The 25,410-nt window shown below is 60.5% G+C and overlaps 3 protein-coding genes across 3 annotated transcripts; 2 read left to right on the forward strand and 1 right to left on the reverse strand.

The window, feature by feature from the left end:
* Nucleotides 1-774: 774 nt before the first annotated feature.
* On the forward strand, nt 775-6,113 carry HRG_09899 (endonuclease-reverse transcriptase domain-containing protein; the record flags this gene model as incomplete). Its single annotated transcript, XM_044868370.1, has 15 exons — nt 775-1,050; nt 1,152-1,295; nt 1,379-2,251; nt 2,556-2,887; nt 2,939-3,224; nt 3,359-3,457; nt 3,516-3,600; nt 3,646-4,083; nt 4,142-4,169; nt 4,291-4,311; nt 4,408-4,802; nt 4,892-5,069; nt 5,114-5,292; nt 5,344-5,887; nt 5,978-6,113. The coding sequence occupies 15 exons, from the start codon at nt 775-777 to the stop codon at nt 6,111-6,113; spliced, it is 4,014 nt and encodes a 1,337-aa protein (XP_044716367.1).
* A 918-nt stretch (nt 6,114-7,031) lies between these two features.
* On the forward strand, nt 7,032-8,983 carry HRG_09900 (histidine phosphatase superfamily (branch 1) domain-containing protein; the record flags this gene model as incomplete). Its single annotated transcript, XM_044868371.1, has 4 exons — nt 7,032-7,213; nt 8,113-8,379; nt 8,557-8,781; nt 8,896-8,983. The coding sequence occupies 4 exons, from the start codon at nt 7,032-7,034 to the stop codon at nt 8,981-8,983; spliced, it is 762 nt and encodes a 253-aa protein (XP_044716368.1).
* A 191-nt stretch (nt 8,984-9,174) lies between these two features.
* Nucleotides 9,175-10,321, reverse strand: HRG_09901 (methyltransferase domain-containing protein; the record flags this gene model as incomplete). The annotated part of the gene is made up of 4 exons (XM_044868372.1): nt 9,175-9,603; nt 9,798-9,884; nt 9,943-10,087; nt 10,284-10,321. The coding sequence occupies 4 exons, from the start codon at nt 10,319-10,321 to the stop codon at nt 9,175-9,177; spliced, it is 699 nt and encodes a 232-aa protein (XP_044716369.1).
* Between the last annotated feature and the right edge of the window lie 15,089 nt (nt 10,322-25,410).

The raw sequence follows: 25,410 nt of genomic DNA on the forward strand, positions 1-25,410 counted from the left end.
TGCGGATATGCCGATTAAAAGAGGAAAGACCAGGCCGGGGGAGCAGAAGCAGACGAGCCGTGATTCCCACCCTTTGCCCAGACTCGGGGCGAAACAAGGGGCTTTTTCCTGCCCTTTCTGCCTCGCCATTGTGACCCTGTATGTTTGCGGTTTGCGCAAGCTTTGGGACTGGAAACGCCCATTTGCCGATCATCGCCAAGCGTGGGGGATCGATGTGCGCGTGTGATTCGAGAATTCCGGCCCCCCATGAAACCAATGCCGTTCGAGACGTCGCTTCTTCTCCTGGCGGGCTGGGGGCGGCGCGTCAGGCAGGACCCGACGGGCCTGAATCCGAGGGTGCAGCGCTGAAGATGCCAAGGGCAAGCAGGTTTGGGACTGTTGCTGCTTTCATGTGTCTTCCTCTCTGGAATCTGCGCAACTGCTCGAGTGTGGCACGGCAAGCCGTGGCTGACGGATGTCCTCTCCCCTCTCCCTCTGTCTACTGCTTTCCGTCATCACTTTGCGTCGGGTTTCAACGACAGGTTTCAAACTCCCCTGTCTGGGGTTTTGTCAAAGCTGAAAGGCGAAACGTGGTGCCAAAAGGCGGGAGGCCGAGGACGTCCGGCCTACCCGGTACCGCAGGATCGACGTCGTGACGGTCTCACCTCACCTTCCTTTGTCATCACACTTTCTTGGCATGCAATTGTTAAGAAAGTGGCACAATTTCTACCAATTTGCTTAACACGTGCACGACAACCTCTGTAGCCGCGCTCTGCGCTGGCTTCGGCTGCGGCCATGGCATCTGCCACGAGCTCGCATGCCAGCTCGGATCCCTTTGATCTGGGTGCTCATACCCCGCCTAACCTTGCTCGCTTAGCCCGTGCATCTCAGCTGCGAAATAGTTCTCCCATTGTGACCCGTCCCATTGGTCTCTCTTCAGCATTCCGGCGGCCGGCAGCAACGCCGTCGTCGCCCCTCATCCGCCTGTCCAATGCCGCCGCTACGGAAGGAGCGCGGCGTGAACCCGTCCCGAGCCTGCCCGGCACCACCGAGACCGACGTGCTCCAACCGGTGTCTATCATTGATGCAGCTAACAAACTCGCCGGCGACGAAACCGATGCCCACAACGCCAAAATGACGGTTTTCGGGCCTTCTGCGAATCATTCGAGCAGACTGCGAAGCAATTCACATCTGGTCTCGAACACAGCTTCGCAGAGCACTTCTCCAACCGTTTTCTCGACCTCTGGAGGCAGACGCCCTCCGATCTCCGACTCGCATCTGCGCCGACGTACAGCAGCGTGGCCGCCGGTCGCACCGCAAGCCAGCGGCCATGTGGCCACTCTCCACGGCCGCTGCAGCCCCGCAACAAGAGCCACAACAGCCAATTTCCCGTCTCCAGGGACGACCAATCCCCGCCCGCCGAAAGAAGACCTCCGGGTTTTGTGCGACTCCGGCCGAAGCACCGGCGAGGGACCACAATAGCTACGCAATCCGGACCCACATTGCCGCCAAAGTCGGCATCGACCTTCACCAAGTCCCAGCCGCTTTCAAGGTGAACTCCGGATGGGCCATCAGAACAACAGATGCGACCATTCGGGATCTTATCGTCCAACGACAGTCAGAGTGGTCCCAAGACATGGGCGCGACAGATGTAGAAATCAGCCAGAGATGGTACACCTACGCCGTGGCAAACTGCCCCTATATTCTTACCGACCTACAGGGAAAGAATTGGACTACGAGCCAGCCGCCAAAGATGAAATCGCCTGCCAGACCGGCCTCAAACCCATCAGGGTGCGCCCGCCAGGCGCAAGCCGAACGACCCCTGACCTGTACCTTGATTGTCTCATTCCTCGAACCGACTGATAAGCCCTGGAGGCTGTTTGGATCCAGTCGGCTCGCCCAATACATTGAGAGATCTAGCCTGCCCAGCCAGTGCGACAAGTGCTGGGACTTTCACGCCCGACACACCTGCGACCGACAAGCATCCTGCAAGCGGTGCGGACGGCGCGGCCACGACGCGGAAGCTTGCGTGGCCCTCGAGCGGTGCGCGAACTGCCTTGGGCCCCACGCCGCAGACTTTGCGAAGTGCCCTGCGCGCCCGAAGCGATCACACGGCGTCATTCGCCGTCTGACGAGAGAAGAGAAATCTCGCGTCCGAGAGCTGGGCGCTCAACTGTCCGCCCGGCGAAAGGAACAATACGAAAGAGTAGAACGATCCGAGCAGCCCGAACGGGATGCCACCTGCTCGCCGGGTGGTGTCACCGAAAAGACAGTAACGCCTGGGCCTGACAGGAAGACCGCCTCGGAATCGACGCACCTCACCCCCGACCTCAAGTGCTGCCCGGGACGACGGACAGCAAGCCCAACCTCATGACGAAGCCCCACGGCGCGGTAGCGAATCGACCCTAAGCTCGACCAGGACCGTAACCCCGCCTTCCGTCATGATGGCCTCGGCACCCAAACCTCCGGGTGGAGGCCAACGACACAGATCTGCTTCTCCTACGAAGAAGCGACGCATCATTGAGGACTCTGTCTCTCCATGACGAGATACCCACGCACAAATCAATGGCAATAAGACTCTGCGAGTCTTCCAAGCGAACGTGGGCAAGATCTCGCCGGCGCACGACTGCGCCCTTGCCCTCGCCGATTCCGAACATTACGATGTGGTGCTCCTCCAGGAGCCATGGACAGAAACAAAGGGCGGCCGATGCCTTACCAAAACACATCCCGCCTACGACACCTTCTCCCCGGTTGACAGCTGGGAAGACAATAGCACCCGACCCAGAGTCATGACCTATGTCCGCCGCAGGCCTGGGCTGATGGTAGATCAGAGGAGGCCCGCGGCAACTCGTGACATTCTTTGGCTCACGGTCAACGACATCACTTTGGTCAACGTTTACCGCCAACCGTCATACGACGAGGCCCTCGACATACTACTCCAATGGCCCGCGCCAAACAGATGTCTGGTAGCAGGCGATTTCAACGCCAAACACCACAGCTGGCAAGCCGGCCGCATCGAGGGCCGCGGCGAGGCTGTAGCTGCATGGGCGACAGCCAACGGTCTGAACCTGCTCAACCCGGCTGACGTCCCGACAAATCCTCGCGGCAATACGATCGACCTTGCCTTCTCTAATATCGCCTTGGCCAATGCCGTGGTGGAAGACCATCTTGCCACCAGCTCCGACCACTTCACGCTCAGCACTACCCTGCCTGAGCTCGCTGTAGCGCCCCCACCCACTGGGAAGGTTCGCCTTACCTCTGACGAGGAAATAAGACGCTTCGTAGAGATGGTTGAAAACGGCGTGGCGGCTATCGAGCCGTCAACCGCTTCCCTCAAGACTTGGATTCACTTGCCTTAGCAGTGACTAACCTACTTCAGTTTGCCGCCAAAGCTGCAGGCCGGCCGGTCCGCAAGGGCGCACGCAGCGCGCCCTGGTGGACGGAGGAATGCTCCTTGGCCGCGGTGGAGTATCGCGCAGTGAGGAGAGTCTACGCTCTCGGTTTCGGCCGAGAGGTTCAGCTCGCGAAAGTTCAAGAGAGTCGTGCGGCGAGTCAAGCGCCGTTACTGGCGCGATCTGATTGACAGCTTCACGGACAGTGCGTCCGTCTTCAAGGCGGTCCGTTGGCTGAGATCGCCCGGTGCTTTCCAACCACCGCCTCTGCAAGTGGATGATACCGTCTATGAGACCCAACTAGACAAAGCCAACGCCCTGCGACGAGCAACGCTCGAACGTCGCACTTCGCAGGATGACATCACGGATCCGTGGGTCCCAGTGGACACAGCGAGGACGATTCCTTTCGCTCAGAACGTTTCCCTGGAGGAGGTCCGGGACGCGACCCTTCGCACGGGTAACACCTCTCCCGGCTCCGATAACATTACGGTCAAGATGCTCCGTGCCGTCTGGCATACCATTGAAGCCTCGTCCACAAGCTGTATCAGGGCTGTCTCGACATCGGTCACCATCCTAAGCCTTTCAGGAAGCGGAAGTGGTTATGATCACGAAGCCGGGGCGTCGGAACCTGTCAGAGGCCCGCGCCTGGCGTCCAATCTCTCCTCTCCTGTCTGGGCAAAGGCCTCGAACGGCTTATTGCGCGCCGTTTGGCGTGGGCATCCGTCCACTATGGTGTCTTGCACCCAACAAGCTGGCGCATTGCCGAAAAGGTCCGCTGTTGACCTTGTCGCCGCATTGGTACACGACATCGAGGAGGCTTTCTCGCGCAAGCAGGTCGCCACACTCGTGACAATGGACGTCGAAGGCGCCTTCGACACTGTCCTTCGTAGCAGGCTCATTCTTCGCCTTCGGCAGCAAGGATGGCCTCGGAATGTCGCTCGTTGGGCTGGCTCCTTTATGCATGACCGAGCAGCACGTGTCCGCTACCAGGATGTCATGACACCCTCGTCACCCTTGCAGTGCGGACTGCCGCAAGGATCGCCAGCTTCTCCCATACTTTTCCTACTATACACAGAGCCAATCTACCGCCTGAGCAACCCCAAGGGCGTTTCGGCTATGCAGACGACACTGCCGTCCTTTGCGTCGGAGACTCCCTGGAGGAGACTGCCCACAGAGCGTCGAAACATGTTCACGAACTCATGACATGGGGCACCGCGAACGCGATAACCTTCGACCCCAAGAAGACTGAAGTCATGCACTTCTCCCGAACTACACCGAGGAATGCACCTCCAGTCTTCCATGGCGAGGTAGAAAAGCGGCCAGGCTCAGCCATGCGGTGGCTCGGCATCTGGCTTGACAGCACCCTGACGTTCAAGACGCACGTCGAGAAGTGGACTGCCAAAGCGCAAGCAGTGGCCTACCATCTCAAGGGTTTGACAAATACCAACCGCGGCCCCTACCAGGTGCGGTCCGGAGAGCCGTCCGCGCCTGCATCGAGCCGCAATTGTTCTTTGGGGCAGAGGCGTGGTACCCGGGCATGACCTGCCCGCGATGGAATAAGCCGGCAAAGGAAGGGCCATCAAGAATACGGCACCTCATCCGGCGGATGGACAAGTCGCTCAACACGGCCATGCGAGCCATCCTCCCGGTCTGGAAGACGACGCCGCTCAGCGCCAGGCACCGGGAGGCGGGCATACCGCCAGTTTCGCACCTGCTCCAGGCGTGTCGAACGCGCTTCGCAGCCCGTCTCAAGTCCTCGACGAAGCGCACCCGCTTGCGGTGCGAACGAAGCCGATCCGGGCCCCTGTCATCAACAGGGCCATTAAGTTAAAATACCAGCGTCCACGACAACCTTTCCGGACCAGACTGCGTCGCACTGACGAGCTGCTCCCAAGGTGCGCCAGGCCAGACCTTCTCGCACGTAGGTTCGCCAGCGACCAGCGTGGACCCTTGCAAACTGCGCCGAAAGAAGAATCGGCGGCAAACTTCGGCGAGTGGCTCCAATCAGTTGCTCCACGGACAGCAATCGTCTACTCGGACGGATCCCTCTCCCCGGAGGGAGCCGCGGGGTACGGCTATGCGGTACATCAGGATGGACTCACCGTCCTCAGCGGTAACGGCCGTCTTGGGCTTGCTGAGGTCTTTGATGCCGAGGCGAGAGGCTCCCTAGAGGGTCTGCGTGCTGCGTTGAGCCTCCCGGCTGCAGACCAGATTGTCGTATGCCTCGATAACCTCGCGGTCGCGACGTGTCTTCAAGGCATGCCGTCAGATTCCTCCCAGAAGGAGTTCCTGGAATTCCAGGCCTTGGCCGCAGAACATGGTGCCACTGAGATCCGCTGGATCCCCGGCCACACCAACATCCCAGGTAACGAGCAGGCAGACGCCTTAGCAAAGGCAGGAACCTCTCAACCCGAGCCTGCAGACGCTCTCCCGACGCTGGCATATCTGCGCAAGGTCGCTAGGCAGCGACCAAAAGACGCATTCAAAGCCTGGTGGGAAGTTTCTGCACCCCAACAGTACAGGGTCCTCGACCTCGATGCCACGACTGGCTGCCCGCCAGAACTTACCATTCCACGACCTCTGCTCCACCATCTGCTCGCAGCAAGAACCCACCACGGGGACTTCGCTGATTACCACGAAAGGTTGAACCACGACGATGCGCGACTGACGTGCTCATGTGGTCGACGAAAAGAACAAAGCATCTCTTCTATTGCCGGAAGATCGCGCCGCGACATCGGATGAGGTTGGCACCTCACCGAGCGCGGCGGTCAACCGAGCAATAGGCAGAGACTTCGACCAGTTCGTCAAGGTGGCGAAGGCAAGCTCGTTCTTTGGAACGATCTGCCCTCGCCACTAGGCGGCAGCAACCGCTTTCCTCCTTCCCTTCCTTTGTTTGCACACACCCATTTTCTCTTACCCGACTCGGCCGGGCGGAGGTGCTCTCGGAACCGGCCCTGTGAGGCCAAAACGAAAGACATGGCTGTCGCGCCTGAACGTCCCGCTGACGGGCAGCAGGCTGAGCAAAGAAGCGCCTTTGAGCCGATGAAATGCTGAATGGTGGATTGTTTACGTTCTGTGGAAGGGGCAGAAGACGCGGATTGGTACTCGTTTCGTTTCGCGTATTGTGGGCCTACTCCGCGATAGTAGACTTCCAGCAGCTCAGCACGTCCTGTGCCCCGTCTCGGGGACCTGAGCGACCTAAAGGTCGCTGGACGGAAAATACAATAATAATAATAATAATAATAATAATAATGACGGTCTCACCTCCCTCTGCTGCTGATCACCCACTGCAGCTGCAGGGTTGGCCTTTTGAGCCGCGTCTTTTATGGTTTGGGCCGCTTTCTGCCAGGTCGGCATTCGGTGCCGTGTACAGTTACGTAGGGATTCAGGGAGTGGCCCGGGCGATCCGGCCCCTCTTTTTCTCCCTTGTCCTCCGGGGGCGGCACGGCATGTTCCTTGCTCTCCGCTGCGCTCCACCCCCATCTCTCCGACGTCGCCCTGCTCCCGTCACTACCGCCGCGATCCTTCTCGTCCACCTGAAGCCTCACACTGCTTGCTCGCCCCCCCGACGAGGCAAAATCAACGCATCGGCTTCGAAGGAGAGACCATCCTTTCCAGTTTCCACCCCCGGCCTCCTCACCCCCCCCCCGACCCGCCCCGATGCCGTCGTCGCCGCGCGTCTTCCTCGTCCGCCACGGCGAGACGGAGTGGTCGCTGAGCGGCAAACACACGGGCCGCACCGACATCCCGCTCACGGCAGACGGCGAGGAGCGCGTGCGTGCCACGGGCGAGGCCCTCGTCGGCAACAACCGCCTCATTGTGCCCCGGAAGCTCTCCCACATGTCAGTGAGCCCTTTTTTTCGTCTCCTGGTTGCCTTCTCACTCCCCGCGCCCTGAGCCTTTGTGCTTGCTTCTTCCTGCTGCCGTCGTGGCGGAACGCCACGGCTGGCCGTTCCCACCTCCCATGCCCACCTCCCGTGCCCTCCTCTCCCGTCCGCCATCCATCCCTTGAGACATCGCGGGATGGCACGCTGCATGTACGCCATATATACCGTACATTGCATGGGACGACACATCATGTTATACGCATGTATGTGCGTCCAAGTGTGCGTGTGTGTGTGTGTGTGTGTGTACAGAGCAAAGTCACGGCAGCGGCAAATCAGACATGCGGTCCTCGTTCATGCGCGGCACGGCATTTATGCGTCCACCCGTTCAAGGGGGGCGCGGCACGGCATTGCCACCACATGGAGGGTTTGAGCTGCCATGGGGGCGACGGCCTGCGAGGCAGCCACGGCACTCTGCCGCTGCATCACTGTCGCCATGGCCCAGCTGCAAACAGCCGGGAAGAAGGGGAGGGGGAGTGAAAGGGTGTCATGGCCTCAACGACTCCGGGGAAAACACATATGCCACCATCATCAGCGGCTGCGGTCCGTCGAGTACGCGGTTTGCGGCCACTGACTACGTCGACCCCCCCTCCCTTGTTCTGCAAATCAAACTCTTTTGCTCCTTGATGGGTGCTTTGCCTCGTCACATCACCCGTCATGTATCTGCCCCCCCCCTCTGTTCTGCCAGCCCGGCCTCGTCGTATACTTGACTGCACAAGATATACCCACAGGGATACATCCCTTCCTCCACTCATGCAAGCCGTCTCCCCAGCACCAGCAACGGCAGCATTCCCCGGGAGGAGGAGGAGGAGCTTCTGAAGATAGACTGACGACCCGGCCTCGCACGCCACGCACAGCTACGTCTCGCCCCGCAAGCGTGCCCAGCGCACCTTTGAGCTGCTCGGCCTCGGCACCGCCGGCGCCCTCCCCTGGGCCGCCCACGGCGGCGCCCTCCAGCGCAAGGGGTCTGTGTGCGACGCCCGCGTCGAGGTCATCGAGGACGTCCGCGAGTGGGACTATGGCGACTATGAGGGCATCGTGACCCCCGAGATTCGCAGGATGAGGGCCGAGCAGGGCCTCCAGGGGACTTGGGACATTTGGCGGGATGGCTGTCCTGGGGGAGAGTGGGTTTGCCCCTTGCCTGTCCAGACACATATCCTTTTCTTTCCCGTCATCCGTGCCGGTCCATGGCCTCGACGTGACTGCTGGACTTTCCTCGTCACCTCTCTCGCCATCTCCCACCCACTCCAAGACCGAGACAAAGGCTTTCTCTGCTAACCAGCCGCTGCGCGCGGCAACAGGAGCCCCGAGCAGGTGACACAACGACTGGACCGGCTCATCGCCGACATCAGGCAAAAGTGGCACCAGCCCGTCATGAGCAGCAAGCACGCCGCCGACGAGGCCGGAGACGTCCTCATCGTCGCCCACGGCCACATCCTGCGCGCCTTCGCCATGCGCTGGGCCGGCAAGACGCTCCAGGACGGGCCGGCGTTTTTGCTCGAGGCCGGCGGCGTCGGCACCCTCAGGTGAGTTTTTCCTCGTCGCGGTGGGTGCCATGACGCGGAAACCCCGGCGTGACACGAGGGGCCACCCGCCCGCGAGGTTTGGGACAGGGACGGAAGCTGATTTTTCGTCGCCAGCTATGAGCATCACAACATCGAGGAGCCCGCCATTCTGCTTGGCGGCGCCTTTGTCGTTGACATGGTCGAAAAGGGCATGCAGAAATAAGGGGGATGGGGAATAAGCTTGTGGTCCCTGGGGGAGTTGGGGACATCAATAGAGGAGGCGTATTCCCCCGCCTCTTTGTATCGAGCAAGAGATGACAAGGTTGTCTTATAATAATATATCTCGCACTCTACAAGGCGAATGTCCGAGCAACGACAATCAACGAGCAAGAGTCCACCGGCGAACACGCCACATCAAGCCTTCTCCCCCCTAGCCAAAAACACCCTCCTGACCATATCCCCGCGCCCCTCGCCGGCGCCCTCAAAGACAAGCTCCTCATCCATCTCACGAAACGCAAACCCCCGCCCCACGCCGGCGCCCTCAAAGATGCGCCGCACCTCGTCCTCGACGAAGCCGTGGTGCCGCACCCCGCGCACGGCCGCGTCGTCGACGGCGCCGGCCGCGTGCGCCACAAAGTCGAGCACGAGGAGCACGCCGCCGGGCCGCAGGCGCTGGGCGAGGCGCGACGCCGCGAGGTGGCAGTCGTCGAAGTGGTGGAAGCCGGCGCCGACGCCGGCCACGTCGAAGCCCCCGAGGTTGGGCGTCGAGAGCGCGCGCGGCCGTGGGTCTGACGGGTCGAGGAGGTTGCCTACGTGTGCTGTGCGCTGCTCTGGCGTGAAGCCCTGACGAGGGGGTCAGTGGACAAAGGGACGGTTGAGTGTATTTGTTGTGGTTTTCGTGGGACTGAGAACCCAAGGGGAGGGGGTCAGGTTTCGACTATGGTTCTTGTTCGATGTGTGTATGCATAGGTTTGTTCTCTTGCTCGAGGACGCTTGACATGGGAATGCTGCTCAAAAGCCAAACAAGTAGAACTCACCTCACTCCGGGCCCTTGCATTATACGCCTCGACCATGCTCTCCGAGACGTCGATGCCGACGCACTGGCTGAGACGGTCCCCCAACGCCTGGGCCGCAGTCAGCAAAGCCCCGTCTCACACGGCACGGTTTCCAGAGCACACACACCGCCGACAAGAAGCCCGTGCCACAGGCATAGTCGAGCATCCGGCCTCCCTCGCGGGCCCCGATGAAGGCGGCATTGCCCCTGACCTGTCTCTCCATGACGGCCCTCGCCTTGTGGAACTTGGCGTCGTATTCGGGAGCAAGCTTGCTGCGCGTTTGGGATTCACCGGTAAGTAATGTATCTGAGAGTGTTTGTTTTTCTTTCCTCGCTCAGAGAGGGGGGGTTACGGGAGGGGGAACGACGGCTTGAAGAGTGTGATGTTATGGGCAGGGGGGGTTGGATAAGATACGCGAGGCGGCCTTGCGGACCTGCAGACGAGCAAGCCGGAGTGCGGACAACGTACTTGAAATAAGCCCGGTTCACGGCTGAAGCATCCGCCATGACGAGGATTGGAAGGGGAAAAGACGATGTGATGAAATGCAAAGGAGAGTCGTTGCCCAAGCAGCAGGTCAACAACGCATGAAAAGCCGAGTCTGCCTCCCCCCTGTCGCAAGGACAGCGCCGCCACGGCCTTTTATACCCGCGCTGCCGGACACATCTCGGCAGCTTTTTTGCCTCGACGTCTGCTTCTCTCCGGGGGCGCCCCGCCTTGTTCGGAGAGCGCGGCGGAGAGTGGGGTGGGTCCGTCAGCCGGCCCCCCCCCGGACTGGGTGCGGGGTTGGAGCTGGGCCCGTGGCGCGCCGCCGTCGAGTCACGTGCTCTGGCGAGATTGACTGCTGGTCCATCGGGAGCTATCGAGGACGGGCATTTTTGCATCCGAGGCTGGCTCCTGGTGCCGCGTGGGATGGGCCAGGCGCCATCGCGGCCCAGGAGGACTCCTCACAGTCTGTCGTTGGCCACATCTCGGCCCTGGCACGCGCTCTCTTCCCCCTACCCCGGCATCTCCCGCCTACATCGCATGATTCGCATCCAGGGGCATCTTCCCCCCCCCTAATGCCGTGTTATGGATTGGACGCAATTGATGCAACAGATGCAAGCCGACTGATTCTAGTCCAGGTCCGATTCGAGCTGCCGTTTCCTGAGTTCCTCTCGAAAATCAGACCAGTTGCTGCTCGGTGACCTCGCTGCGACTCCCGATTCCGCTTGAGAAGCCGTCTCCGCGTCCGGTCACGCCGCAGACCACGTCACAGATCGCGCCTCCGCATCGCCCCATCCTTCTTGCCGTGGCTTACGCTTCGCTATAGGATCTTGCCGAATTCAAAAGGAGCCACTCCCCGACTCGCAGGACGAGGGCGTGACGAGCCGCGCCCGGCGAGTGTACCAGGCAGCGCCATCGCAAAGAAAAACGTCCCGCTGCCGAACACACATGAATCTCCAGGCAGTCGCTGAGGCGTAGATGCAGCAAGCATCTGCGGTCCTTCCCAATCCTCTCCGCCGCGCCTCGTTGTCCAAGCCGCCGAAAAGAGCATCCCGAGCCCGGTCAACGATTACCGGCAAGAGGTGCTGAAAGCCGTCTCAGGAGGCGATGCAAAACCGACAAGTACGGGTTGCAAAAACGCAACTAATCAAGTCAATATCAAGAGTCGTCCGCAAAGGAGTGGACGGGAGTCGAAGTCTACTCAGCGCTCTGACGTGGTCCAAAATCTGCTGCCTGGAGACATCGACTGCGTTGACAACAGAAACAAAGCACCGACGAACAAGAAAGCTTCAGCTGGGGACAAAGCACCACTTGTTTCTTTTGCTGTTCAGCTTGCAGAAAGAAGCCAGGTGCTTTAGACAAAGAAAAGAGCAAGGAACCGCACATGCTCTCCCCACTGAGGCAGGACATTCCCTCCAGCTGATTGATCATGTGCCCCTCAAACGGCATCGAATCTACTCACAAGAGACCGACTGGACGAATGAACTTGATAGTGTCCATCGTTCTAGGAGCAACGGCAGCTATCTGCGGCTTCGCGCTTACGCTGTTCGAGTCGTAGTCTCGGGGGAATTGGCCATCGGGCAGCGTCGCCATGTGCAAGTATATAGTAAAGCACGGGAAGGGGAATCAATAAGCAGGACGTCCCCCTTCGTTTCCTGTTTACACGTCTTCATATGTTGCCGAGTTCCATCCCTCAACCATTTCAAGGCGATTGAACGGCATTTCCGAACACAAACAAGTCCAGGCTCTTAACCTAGACAATACAAAGTAAAGAGGCAAGCCTTGTACAGGGGTCGCAGTGGTGCGAATAGCCACCACGCCCCTTTCGGAAGAATCTGCGAGTCCATCGCCAACCACCGTCTCCCATAGAATGCCCAGCTGTCTTTACGTCATATTCGACAGCTTCACCCGGTATCGAGTATCAACAGACCCGCGAGAGCCAGCACACGGAGCCTAGCTAACCCGAGAACTCTACCGACCCGCAGGCCATCCGCTCGCAAACCCGCCGAATCGATTCCCAAGAACCCTCGCCCTCTCAAGGCGACTCAACGCCAAACAGCCAAGTCAACCAGGCACCGACGACACGAAAGAGCCTAGAGTCTCGTGCTTGATTCGTCACAGCTCTCAACGCCAGCGTGGCCCTGGCCAAACACTGATACACACACGTTACCCCATGAGCTCTCGAGGAAAAAGCACCGCGAGCCTCTGAGCCTGAACAGACGAAAGATCAAACGCGCCTTCCGGGTACAACCTGTCAAGCCTTAGATTTGTACGGGATCTTCCCGCTCCGCGTACGGCATCACCATCGTCGTTACCGTGGGCTGGCTTTTACCCGTCTTACCCACCCTCCCCTCCCCTCCCCTTTTCCCCCGAAGCACGACATGTCGATCAACATTCGACGGCTGTGATCGTCCCCCTTTGGCGCAACTGGTATCCGCCAGGCGAGACAGATTGGCCACGACAGAGATGGAAGCACGGGATGAACCTACATACCCACGTGTATACAGCCCAACCTCCCTCTCCCTCTCCCTCTTTCTCGTCTGTCCACTTGGACCGACAACAGTCCGCCTTCCCAACCCCCCCTGTCTCCCCCGCTCTCCACCCCCATAATCTTGGAATCCGAATCTCTGTATGATTAGCCGGCCCCGGAAAATCAAGAGCCACTTGCCGTTCATCCACCTCCGCGCCCTCCGCCCCAGAGGATGTGTTGATTAAGACACACATGCTTGCAAGTAAAAGAGAACCAACAAGAGGAGCAAGCAGGGAGGAGAGAGAAGGTACAGGATCCAGCCAGCCGGCCAACCGCAACATGCAAAAAAAGTCGGGGGTAGGCAAGAACCACGGCTCGGTACATTCGTACGAGTCCATGTACAGTCGCGGCGGTGTCGAAACGTGGCCTGTTTTCACACGCAATGGCCTTCCAAGGGTTGGGCGAGAGAGCAGGGGTGGAGGGAGGAGGAGGATCAGCAGGCATGCGAGCCCGAGTGAGTAAGTGAGCACAGCGCGGAATCGAGTATCCGCAATGCCGTCCCATGACTTGATTACTCGGTGCTTCAGCCATTATGCCATGTACCAACGTCCAAGAAACGGCCGCCAGCATCGAGGGACGGTATAATAACAGCGTCTGCTAAACCCTCAGCCAACTGGTATGAGTACACAACGTATAATATATACCTACATCAATGGGTAAGCGGACCAGCGGTTTGCAGCTGTGCGTGCCGGCCTCGTGCATAACGGGACCACCACTGCACTGCGATCCACGCCGACTCTTGATTGGCCTCCACAACTGAATACGAGTTCCCTCAGTCGGCAACAAGGTTACTACTGTACAACGAGGGGGGCACCAGGGGGGAGGGGTGTCGCGGTCGACCGACGACGACAGTGGAAGAATACATGGTCTGCCAACGACCAGAGGGTAAAGTTAGTTGCATGGTTGGAACACTAACCAGTGCCATTACGAGACTGGATAATAAATAGAGTGCAAACGATGCATGGCTACCTTGCACGCGCCCCTCCCTTTTCCCGGCTGCGAGCGGCAAGGGATCGACGCACGAGATTCCATGCCCTCGTCTCATCTGCACACCGCCGCCGCCGCATCAGCGCTTGTCCCGCGCGCAAGTGAGCGAAGAGGACAGGGGGGACGGGGGAGGGGGACGAATGACAGTGCCCATTCATGCAGTCCCCGCTGAGATTGAATGACCGCTTGACGGGCGGTTTTGCTCGTCGGCCCGTTCGCCCGCACGCCAAGGCAAAGTCTAAAAAAGAGCAACGAGGAAAAAATCAAAACCGAAAGGATGGCCGGGATTGTGTGGCGCCTCGCGGCCCGTGTTGGAGCGTCGAGAAGAGCCAACTCGATTCCCCTTCTCTCTTTCGTGCCTCGTGGTTGGCGGCAATGCCGCGGCGCCGGAACCAGTCGTGGGCGAATCAGCTGGCCCCCTGTCCGACACACGGAACAAGCGGGAAGGCGTGGAACACAGCTCTGCAGGGCACCCCGTCAGCCAACCGCGCTCGGGGCCAACGGTTGGTCCCGACGGCATCTGTACACGGGGCGGCAAGCCGATTCGCGCGCACGACTCGATGAACGGTCACCGGGTTAGCGCGGCTCGCGCTGTGAGGGTGGAGGAAATGAGTCGGAGGAGGGGGGAGCGGCTGATGCCCAAGTCCCAGGCGCCACCCAATGACACCGACCACCGTTCCAATGCCAACGTTCGGCAGGCAGCAGGACCAGAAAATGAGCCAGCCAACCGGGGGCCCCCCTAGCACCCCAAGGGACTGTGTTGTGAGAACTGTACGCACTGGCAATGCCGCCGAGATTAGGTCCCGCTTGCTGCCGGGCCGAGCCCTGTTTCTGGGGTCGTTGGGGAATCTGCTTTCTCGTACTGTGACGGCCGAGGGGGTTTGGCACGCAGAAAGTCGCATTGTCGCAGGCGACGTGGCTGCCTCCCCCCCCCCCCTTTCCTGGTCCGCTGACGGAATCCGCGGCGAGCCTGCCCCACTCCATCAAGGGTGCCGTGTCTCTTCCTCTCCAACATGATCCATGGCCAGGGGAAAAGGGGGGAAGACGTCGACTTTTCGAAACGCCCCTGCTGCCCAGGGTTGCGGCGGTCTCCGCGGCAGAGCAGCGAGTGGTGGACACGTCACTGCATCCACGCACCCGCCCAATGTGCACCCAAGGCCTCAGCCCCAAAACCGGGGCTGACCACGGAAGACTGCATGCGGCCGGGCCGGGCTGCATGAATCGTCCGCATGAGAGTTCGGTCACGTGATGGCCCGTCGCTGTGTGCGATTGGCGGGCCGGGCCTTGTCTGGGGCAAGCTAAGCAGCCGGCCCATGCCGGAGCTGAGGACCTTGGGACCAACCGGAGCAGGTGAAGACAAAAGGAACAAACGGCCCCTCGGCGCTTGATGATCCAACACGATGGATGCCTCGTGTCTGACGGGTCCAACTGGTCCAGTCGTGTCTCATGCCCCCTTGTCTCTGGCCCTCGCCCAGTCGCAGCTGCGTGAGGCACTTGAAGCACACAAGAGCTGCCGGCCACGATCTCGTCCAGTCATGTGACGCCGAGGCCTGCGGTGCGACTGCGTGTTGGCTCCAAGGCCCCCGGCGCCGACCGTCAGACAACACAGGCCCGTGTAGCAATCGGCGAGCCGGTGCAATCCTTTTCGGCAACGCGAGGAGAGGAAAGAACTGGCTCGTGCAATGGCCCCCTCACCAGCACAGCGTCTCCAAGTGATGCGGGCGGCTGCGACGTGAGTGTTGGCCGGCGCCGCTCTGTCCAGCACAGCCGTGCGCGAGACGGACCCTGCTGTCGCTTCCCCTGACCAAGCAATGCTTACCAATATGTTGGCACGACCTGGCTCTTGCCGCCGATTGCTGTCTAATGTGTGCTTTCCCCCCCTTTCATCTTCCCGCGTATTGGTCTGTGGAGGTCCATCACAGGAACGAACGCTATCCCAATTCAGGACCTGGCCCGGGGTTCCCCTTTTCCTTTTTTTTCTCGCCTCCGGGCCCGTGTCGGACTGCCTTTTTGCAACGGCATTCCGTGTACACATACCGGGCCCCTTTCGATGGTCAGTACCTAGTCCTGGGGGCACCCGTGAGCACTCACCGTGCGGCGAAGACAACAGTGTCCAGGGGACGAGTGTGGCCAAGGACAACATTATCCTTGAATTGGGCACTAGTTTTCACTGCACCTTTGTGTACTACCATCCTCCAAATCGCCCAGTCCGGTACTCGTGGTAGATGACGGTGGGCTGTTGCATACATTGAGGGTCAAGCTGCGGCTTTGGAGCAAGTCTTGGTAGCAAGACAGCGAGAGACTGCTCGTGCGGCTGTCTGTCTTGCCCAGAATTGCTTTCCTGGCTCGCTCTCGCGGGGTGATTGGGGTCGACATCGGCCAACTTCCAAGTCGCCGAAGCGCCTTCGGGGCATTTCCGACTGGGTCTAGGGAGCACGGCTCGGTGACCTCTCTGCACCTATCATGGAGAGGGCTGCAGAAGCAAGCGGATGCGGGGATTGTGCGGCCGGTCGGAGAAGATACTTGGGCACCATCGAACCATACCGACAATCAACTGCCGCGTCTGTGGATCGTCTCTACCGTCCAAGCCCGGGCTGTCCTTGCACGCTATCCCTGCTCGGCGACAGTCGAGACGCGGATCCAGCGGAGGATGGCCGTGGCTCGGAGGCCGAGGTCAAGATCGAGCGACAGGTTGCAAGTGCCGACGCATGCGTGCGTGTACTGAGACGTACTCGTACTTGTACTGCGCGCATTCTCTTCAGGCCGGGTTGCAGTTCAAGCGGTCCAAGAGCAGCGGCAGGCAGATGGCTCGCCTCGCCTTGGCGCTCGCACCCGTCACAGGAGAAGCTCGAGAGAAGGCGCGTTTGCTGAGCGTGGCTAGATGCTCCGGCGTTGTGCGGCACTAGCTTTCCCGCAATTTCAGGCGGGAGGCCCCGAGCCGCCCTTAGTCGGGATCTCACGTCGACCAGAAAATGCACGAACGCCGCAAGACCCTGGGGGCAGGCAGGCATGCTGGAAGAAGAAAGAAAGGCCGTGTCTCAGTTGGTGCCGGACACGACGACCGTCGATGGTCAGGGAACCGAGGTGTACATGCTCGGGCGGGGAATGCCGAGGCGACGTGTTGAGCTGAAGAGGCAGAGTCAGTTGTTCGGGGCGGGCGCTGTCAACTGTCGCACGCATCCGGTGATCCAGGCAGCTGCGGGAGGGATCAGGGATGCAGAGCCGGAGACCCTTGGCCTGGCGCGAGCGAGGGACTGTTCGTCAACGGGCGGTCGGCGCCAAGCCTTTGCAGACGAGACGGCGGAGGAGAGGAGAGGAGGTGTGTCGGCGAGGATTTTTTTTCAAAGGGAGCAGCTACTTGCATCATGAGTTCCACGCCAACGCTACGCTATAACGTGCGTATACGGCTTGTATGTACTCAGTACATGCGGACTGGGTAGGTAGGTAGGTAAGTGCCCACCACTACTTGGACACTCATCTCACTGTACTCTGTAGCAGCATAGTTAGGTACCTACCTTGGGTAAGAATGGCAAGGTAGGTAGAGGTAGGTACGTTCCTGGGCGGTGTATTCATGCAGCCACAAGTGCCCAGGACATGCTTGTGTTTGGCTCAGTAAAGTCAGCTGGCGTCAGCTGGAGCCTGCTGGAGCCTGCTGGAGCCTATTTATTCCCGTTTCCCTTTTGAAGAAACAGCAGCAAGATGACGACCCAATCTGGCCATGAGCCCATGCCAGCCACAAGGGCCGGGCCAAGGTGCGCAAGATTCCTACACTTGGCCCGCCTGTGCATCATCGCCATCGGGACGAGTGGGCCACGGGGGGAGCAACAGCATGCACGGGCGGGAGAGGCCGTCTTTCTGTCCGTCCGCGTCATTGGAGTCTTTGCATCTGCAAGTTGAGCACGTGAATGCTGGCAGGCCTTTGCATGTCAGAGCAAAACAGCGGCGGCCGCGGCATTTCCAGACAGCCGGGAGCGACTAAGTTAGTGGCTCAGCTCCTTATGCAGAGATGCAGAGACAGCAGGAGATGGACTGGGATGGAGGCAGCTGACGAGGGCCCAAGCGCCCGAGCATGGCGCCATCAATAAAAGGACGAGCGCGTGACGGTCTCTTCCTGCAATTACCCGACGGCTCTGTGCTGGTGTGCTGGAGGAGCGCAAGCGTTGCACACGCGTGTTCTGCAGAGAGCAAGGATCCGGGCATTTTGACTCATCACCGGCCGCTGCATGTCGCGGGGGCCATTCGCCAGTCCATTTACTGTATAGGTAGATACAGTATGTACAGTAATCATGTACTGAAATCCTTGTGGACCCTCACATACGGTCGCCGCGTCTAGACAGAAAGAGCGGAAATGTCGTCATGCGTGCACCCGGATGGACTCGGTAACTTGACGTCTGCTGAAGATGGCGCCATTTCGCTGCACAGTACACTGTGCTCGGTATATTTCCCACGGCGGAGGCCGATGTGCGTGGAGACCGATGTGCGTGTATGGGGGGTGGAAAAAGGGGGGTCCCAGGGGGCTAGCAAGCAAGACGAGTAAGGAAAACCACGGCGGTTGAAGCATAACAAAAAACAGCAGCGAGGAAAGGCGTCGAGATATACATGCCCTGCGCCTTGCACCCTCACTTTTCCTCCTCACTTTTCCTCCTCCAACCGCCCCCGCCTTGGCGCGTGCAGCGCGTCGCCTGTGCATGGCAGACGCGGCCCAGCTGACCCTCATCTTTCTAATTCCCTTGTCTCGACCGGAGGGCGAGAATATGACAGACGGAGAAATGTTGCCGCGCCAGGTCAAAGGTGTCATGTGTCTCGCCTGCACAAGACTCGTCACCCCCCCAATCCCCCCCAATCCCCCTCGCCAGGGATAGACAGCACGACGAGTGTTTGACCAACCAGGGCGTTTCCCGTCCTGGAGTAGCGGGAGCAGCGGGTTGAACCGCCGTGCATATCGACGGGGCCACGGGAGCTCGTTTAATTCTATCAATTCATTCTTTTTAAATCCCTCTTCTTTTCTCCTTTGGGCCTTTGCTGCAATGCACGCCGGAGGAAACGGTTAATTGCGGCATGGGCCCCGTCGGCCGTTCTGCCGCTCTCGGCGAACCTCTCAGTCTCCCCTCTTCTCCTGCAGCCTTCTCTCTCTCTCTCTCTCTTCCTCTGTCCCTCTTTCCCTCCTTGGCTTTGGCTTGATGAGACGACGCCGCGGCTTTTTCATCAGTCTCTCTTCCCCTCCTTACCAGGCAGGCACAAGGTATCCGTATATTCCGACGTAGACCTGGTCTTACCCCCATCCTCGTAGGGAGCCCCCTTTCCTCGGGGAGGGTCTTGGCTCGGCGAACTGCGGCAAGGTGTTCCCGACTCCGGTCGTTTTCCAAGCGCGCACACCCCTCTCCGTTACGTACGGCTTTCCAATCCTTCGATGCCTGTCCGTGGATGACACGGTACATCCATGCATGGCGTATCCGTGGACGAGTCGTCCGTTGTCGTATGCTGCACGGATCCTCACCCCGGCATCCGCACCCATACCGACATGGCGCGAGGCCCGGGCCCAAGCCGTGTATCCGGATGCAAGGAAACGGGTCCTAGGCGCAAATCTGCAGTGCAACATGGGACCTGGCCATGTCGTGTAAATGGGCTGCGGGGACGGATAGATGGCTCGGCGACGGGCAGAGAGCATCCAGGAGGCACATCGACACTTGACGAGATGCTCCCGCCTGTGAGGGGCGTGGCCGTAAAACGAGGCCTACCGCACACGCATACCTACCTCGGGTGCGGTGCTGCGCATCAAGAAACACGCCCCCCCGACACCCCCGACACCCCCGACACCCCCTTCTTCCCCCCCTCCCCACAAAGAGCGAGGCCCACGAGCCTGGCTGACCTGTCAGATTCGGTGCCAGCCAGTCATGACGGATCGTCGCAGACACAGCGTGGGAATGAATCAGGCAGCCTGGTCCGACAGAGCCCGGTTGTCCTCCCCTTCCCCCCCCCCTTCTCCTGGAGACGGGCCAATCCCAGCATGGAGTCTACGACAGCCAAGAGCGGAGGAGACGCAGAGGCGGCGCTTTTCCCGACGCCGTGCAAGGTACCAAGCATTGGGCTGGCTCGGCGGCAGTTTATGCGTACGCGTCTTGACGCTGCTTCCGTACGACTGGGGGATGTGGTCGGCATACTTGGTATGCATACAGGCAGGCATACGGACTTCAATACGTAGGCATGCATGCGCAAAGCAACAGCTTCCGGGCGGGCACGAGATGGGGTCGCGGCCCGTGGCCTGCATGTACGAAGCACGGCATGTACATGTGAGTGAGGGAAAAGTTTGCATGTGTGGGCCCAAGGCCACGCCTTCGGACCTGACCGCCGTCCTATCCGATGCAAAAGCTGCCGAGCTCTGTCCCTTGGGGCCCCGTCGCCAGTGGCCGGGCTCCCCGAGACGGCATCTTGTCGAAGGGGGCAAGATCTGGCGGCCGGCAGCCGATTGCGCGTATGACGAATTGCCGAGCACAAGGGACTGGCCGTCATGAAAGCCAGCCAGGGACAAGAGAGACAGAGAGAGAGAGAGAGATAGACGGGCAACGATACGGTAAAACGCAGGTGACGAGTTGCGGCTGAGAGGTTAGGAATTTTCGCTCGGCCTGCGGATGCGCGCTTATCGGCACAACAGCACGTGCCAGCAGCGTGCATCCATCCATCCCTGCACATCCGTACTCGGCCCATGTTGCCGTACGCATGGGAGCCCACATGACTCAGCCGAGGCGCTTGGTGTTGGCCGACGAGAGAATGCAGCGTCGGGCTGGTGGACGAGGCGGGCGGTGTGAGTGACGGCTGCATCGCGACGCATCGGAGCCCTACCAGTCCGTCGCGAGCCAACACATGGAGTGCGGCTCCCCGAGGCGAGGCACACGGCGCTGACTGGAATGCCGCTTATTAGGGCGACGAAACAGGGGGGGCTGGATCCATTACCCCGGGGTCGGGATCGAGGCACGGGACGCTTCTGCTGCTGGCGCTGGCAACAAGTGGGCGGGCAGCCGGACGCTCGGCACGGGCTGCTGGTGCGGGCTGCTGGCTGGCTCGGCTCGCGGCCGGTTCGAGGGCTGTGCCGCTGACGCCATGGCCAGGGACCGCCCCCCCCCCCAAGCTCGACAAAGCAGTGGCAAGGCGCAATAACAAGGCGCAATAGCAAGGCGCAATATTAGCAAGGCGCAATAGCAAGGCGCAATACAGGGACAATAGCAAGCAAGAATGTGCAAGCGCGACAAAGCATACGGCGCTGGAGCCTTGGATCGAGTCCCGGCCGGGCCGCGTTTCGTCGGGCGGGCGGGAGATTGCACGGCCCGCCCTCCCATCATCATCTCTTGGGTCCTGAGAACAACCGCCTTGTTGCTGCCGGCTCACTCAGCATCGCGACATACATTGTCGCCAGTTAGGCCAAGTCAACAAACCCCCTCCCCCTCCCCCCCGCCGGAGTAAATGCCGGACTACCCATTTCCCGCGCCGAGACAGCCGCCTTGCTATCCAGATGTGAAACTCCCCCATCATGCGATTCTGACTGTACGCTGCCACGGTGCTGTCTCGCTGGGTGCATCGGCTGCGGAGGTGGACGACAGCGGGCAAAAGGCGGCCCCGCTTCGGAAACGAAACGACGGGTTTCACGAGGTGAGATGGATGGGGTCGACAGAGACCCGAATACCCGAGAGATGTTTGTTATTTCTCCACGTGCTCCATGCGCTGCTGGTGCGCTGCTGCGAGCTGTTGCTGCGAGCATTCAAAGAGAGAAAAAAGCAGCGCGCGCTTGGCCACCGAGCGGCTTGGGAGTCCGCGCCCCGACCTGGCCCGGGCCATCGGGCGGTCGGTCGGGCGGCGGCATCCGGTGCATGTACTTGGTACCGACGTGCATACTGTACATGCGTCTTGTTCGCTTACATGCCCCCTCCGCTGGCCCGGGGAGCCGGTCGGTGTCCGCTGGCGGCTCGTCCCTCCCCCTTTCTTTCTCTGATTGTCTATTTCCCCGTTTTCTCCAGGCTGAAGGATGAAGGATCAAAGGGGACGGGGGGCCGTCATGGTTAGGCCGGCACCAGCCGGGGCAGCCGAATAAGGACTTCCGGCACATGACCCGAAAGCGGACCGAGAGGAAGGCCAAGACCCATCGCGCACGGGCAAGGCCAGACCGAGATCGAGACAAAAGATTCGCGAGAAAGCCGGGGGGGGTGGGTGGTGAGTAGTGGGGAGGGAAAAGGGGGGCGGAGGGGGGGGCGTTGTGTGACCTTTTATTTTTGATTCTTTTTCCCTTTGCGAAAGAAAGCCAGGAACCGACGGACGCGGCCAGCCAGCGGGAGGAGATGCTGATTGACTGACCCGCCGGCGAGGGAGAAACCACGGGGCGGATCGCCAAAGTTTATTTATGCGCCTCTTTCTTTTCTTATCCGCTCTTTGTGAAGTAGCTGAGGCGCGACAAGGATGGCCATCTATAACAGGAAGCATCACCCACCCACCGCCGCTCGGACACGGTCTTCGCAGCTCTCTGGTCGAGGCACGCGAGGCCCCGGACATGGGGCCACCGCGTTGTTGATGGCCCAGGCGAAAGAAGGAGAGGGACGAGTTTGACTTTTGGTGCGCGGCGAGGAAAAGCACATTGACGCAAGCAGCGGTGGGTAGTCAAGCAAGCACCTGTGTAGCTGTCTCTCCCCCCTCCGACTCCGTGGATCGTGTGCTTATGGGCTGCCCTTGGACATGCATGCCCAACATACTACTAATTCTAACCTATGTGTCCGCCCGCACACGTGCATGAATAAGAAAAGTGATGGCATGGGCCAGTAACACACATGTGAGCCAGCCATGGGCGAAAAGCGACAGCGGGCCAGAAATGACAAGTGACAGAAAGAATCATATGTCCAAGACGGCTGCCGCCGCCGCCCGTCAATTCCAATCGACAGACGGACGAGATAGAAAAACCCCTGCAGCGCAGCGCTGCCACAGGGTTTTCCACCCAGGCCCCCTCCGCCCGGGCTGCGGGGCCCTCGGGGGGGTGAGGGGGGAGGGGGGAGGTGGGATGGGGGGTTGCCTTAGCCGTCTACCGGGTTGGTAGTGAGTGGCTTGGAGAGCTCACAGGACCACTGATATTCCGGGCCATGCGCGGGGTGGAGAGAAGCACACTGCTCTTGAATGCTGCGGCCGCCTCTGCAACCCAACCCGCTCTCGGGAACGGGCGCCGCCTCGGGACCCCGGACTGGATTCCTCGCTCTCCAAAGGGGCGCACCCCCACTCCTCCTTTTTTTCTTTCCTTCTTCTTTTCGGCTGCAAAGGGCCGTCACGGGGCCTCGTGCTTTGCTGCATGCTATGTATGTATGTATATATGTATGTATGTATGTACAAGGGCCTCGTTCAAGAGCCCCCCTCTCCTCTCTCTCCTCTTGCCGCCTTCTCCCCGCCTCCTTTCCGCCTCCTTTCCGCCTCCTTTCCGCTCATATATCTATTCGTCTCTCTCGGGCATGCTGACCGAAGCACCGCATGGTGCTGACAAGGCTCCGTCCGTCTTTGCGGGGATGCATCCCTCCCTCCCTCCCGCGGGGCCGCTCTCCCTCTTCCCTCCGCCTCCGCTCCCCCCCCTTTCTTGCCTGTCGTCACCTGCGCCGTCGCTCGTGGGACTCTTGAAACACTCACACTGTGCCCGGCGCCGTTTCCTGGCCCATGTGTGTGCTCTGTAGTCCGTACATTGAAGTGCCCTTTCCCCGGGATTGAGTGCTCTGCGTCTTCTACCACGTCCTGAGCCCAAACCATTCGTACTGCCTCTCTCTCCATTCCACGGCTCACTCACCGCCACACACACGCACTTTCTCTCTCTCTCTCTCGCACACGACCTTCTCATTACTCTGCGTCAGTTGTGCGTCCCTCGTCATCGTTCGTTCGTCGGCCACGTCCCAACACAACACAACACAACACACCACGCCACGTACGCACACACACTCGCACGCACTCACATGAACAGCAGGCCGGTAGGAGGGAGACGGACAGAGGCCACATGGACACGCTCTCCTGCACGCACTCCCCCTCTCGGGTCACAGCCAAGCCCAGCTTCTCGTGGCGTCTGGCACACCACGGCTACTCCGTGGCTCCCCAAGGACGACGACGACGCCCGCTAACACCACCCCCCGGCCAACAACCATTCTTCTGCTTCCACCGAGGGCAAGCAAGGTACCAACCGCCCTTACCGTGTCCTGGGTAGGCTAGCTGGCAGTGTCCGCTCCGTGCGCGGTGCACGGATACCGTCACCTCTTTGTCGATGTCGTTGGTGTTTGCCTGCTGCTGTGGCCTCTCCGGTCACAACGGCAGCGGCCGGGGCTGGGGGGCGCGCATGGATTCGCCCGTGGCCACGGCTGGCCCTGCTGTGACACGGCACCGGAGCCGGAGCCCAAACCACCATGTGGCCAGAGCCTCCTTCTCCCAACGATTCCTGGCCAGTCTCTGCATCCGTCCCGCCGGGTCGCGCCAACCGCTAGCTTGCCACCCAGCCCGATCCATTCGACCCCCGGCGTTCCTGTTCCGTCATGACGAGGCTTTGTTCTCTCGCCTGCGTTTCGCCGCGACATATTGGGCCATGCCGAGCGTCGTCGTCGGGTACGTGTTTGCCACCCACGCGTACGGGTCCATGTCGTCGTCATCCATCGTGGGGCCGCAATGCCTCGCTGCTGCTGCTGCTGCTGCTGCTGCCTGCCGTGTTTGTCGTCGCCCGAAGCGAGGAAACAAGGCCGACTTTTGTCTGTTTACTTTCCCCTTTCTCCTTTCTTTTTGTCGTATCGCTATTATTGCTGCCAATGGGCCTGCCAGGAGGCGGCGCCGGCTGTGCGTGACGATGCCGTGTTGAGCGTGTTGGCTGCACGACCAACGCCCGCCATGGACTTTGGCTGCGAGCAAAATGAAGCCTTTCCTGCTCGATTGGGCGGCGCTACGTCGGAGAGGCGAGGCCAAGGCGGCGAGCCACATGCCGGCGGGCGGGAGCAAAGAGAGGAGCGCTTGATTGATTGCCGCCCAACCGCATCCACCTGCTGGGTGCTGGGTGGTGGTGATGCTGGCCACCCTGAGTGATACTGAGTGATACTGAGTGATAGGTGGAGCACTGGAGCACTGGAGAGGGACTAGTACCCGGGGGATACCTGCGTGGACGCCTGCGGTACCTACATGACAAGCTCGCGCGGGCCCGCTGCAGTGGCTGCTGCGAGATGGCAAATCCAGCCCCCATGGCCCGGCCCGCGTCATCACATCACAGGTACCACCGCCCACAGGGCTTGTCCAGGGGTTGCTTCCAAGGTTCTTTGTCCACCGCATCGTCACCTCCGTTTCGGAGCCCCTCTGTGTTTGTTTGTCGCCGTGCCTTTTGTCCGCGTCCATTTGTCCATCCCGCCCGCGCCCGTCAAAGGCCGGCTCTCGCTGACCCGGCAGAGCGGTCTTGGACGGTCAGGCCCCCACGGGCGCCCTGCCGCTCCCGGCCATGTCTGTAGACTCTCAGCAACTGCTCGTTGCATTCCGCGCCTGCAGCAGCGGTTGTCCCGCCCTGCCGCACCCCACCCACCTGGCCCACGGCACGGCGCCCTACCACCACCTGCAGCCTCA

This window comes from Hirsutella rhossiliensis (assembly GCF_020360975.1).
Source record: "Hirsutella rhossiliensis strain HR02 chromosome Unknown scaffold00014, whole genome shotgun sequence".
Taxonomy (NCBI): Eukaryota; Fungi; Ascomycota; class Sordariomycetes; order Hypocreales; family Ophiocordycipitaceae; genus Hirsutella; species Hirsutella rhossiliensis.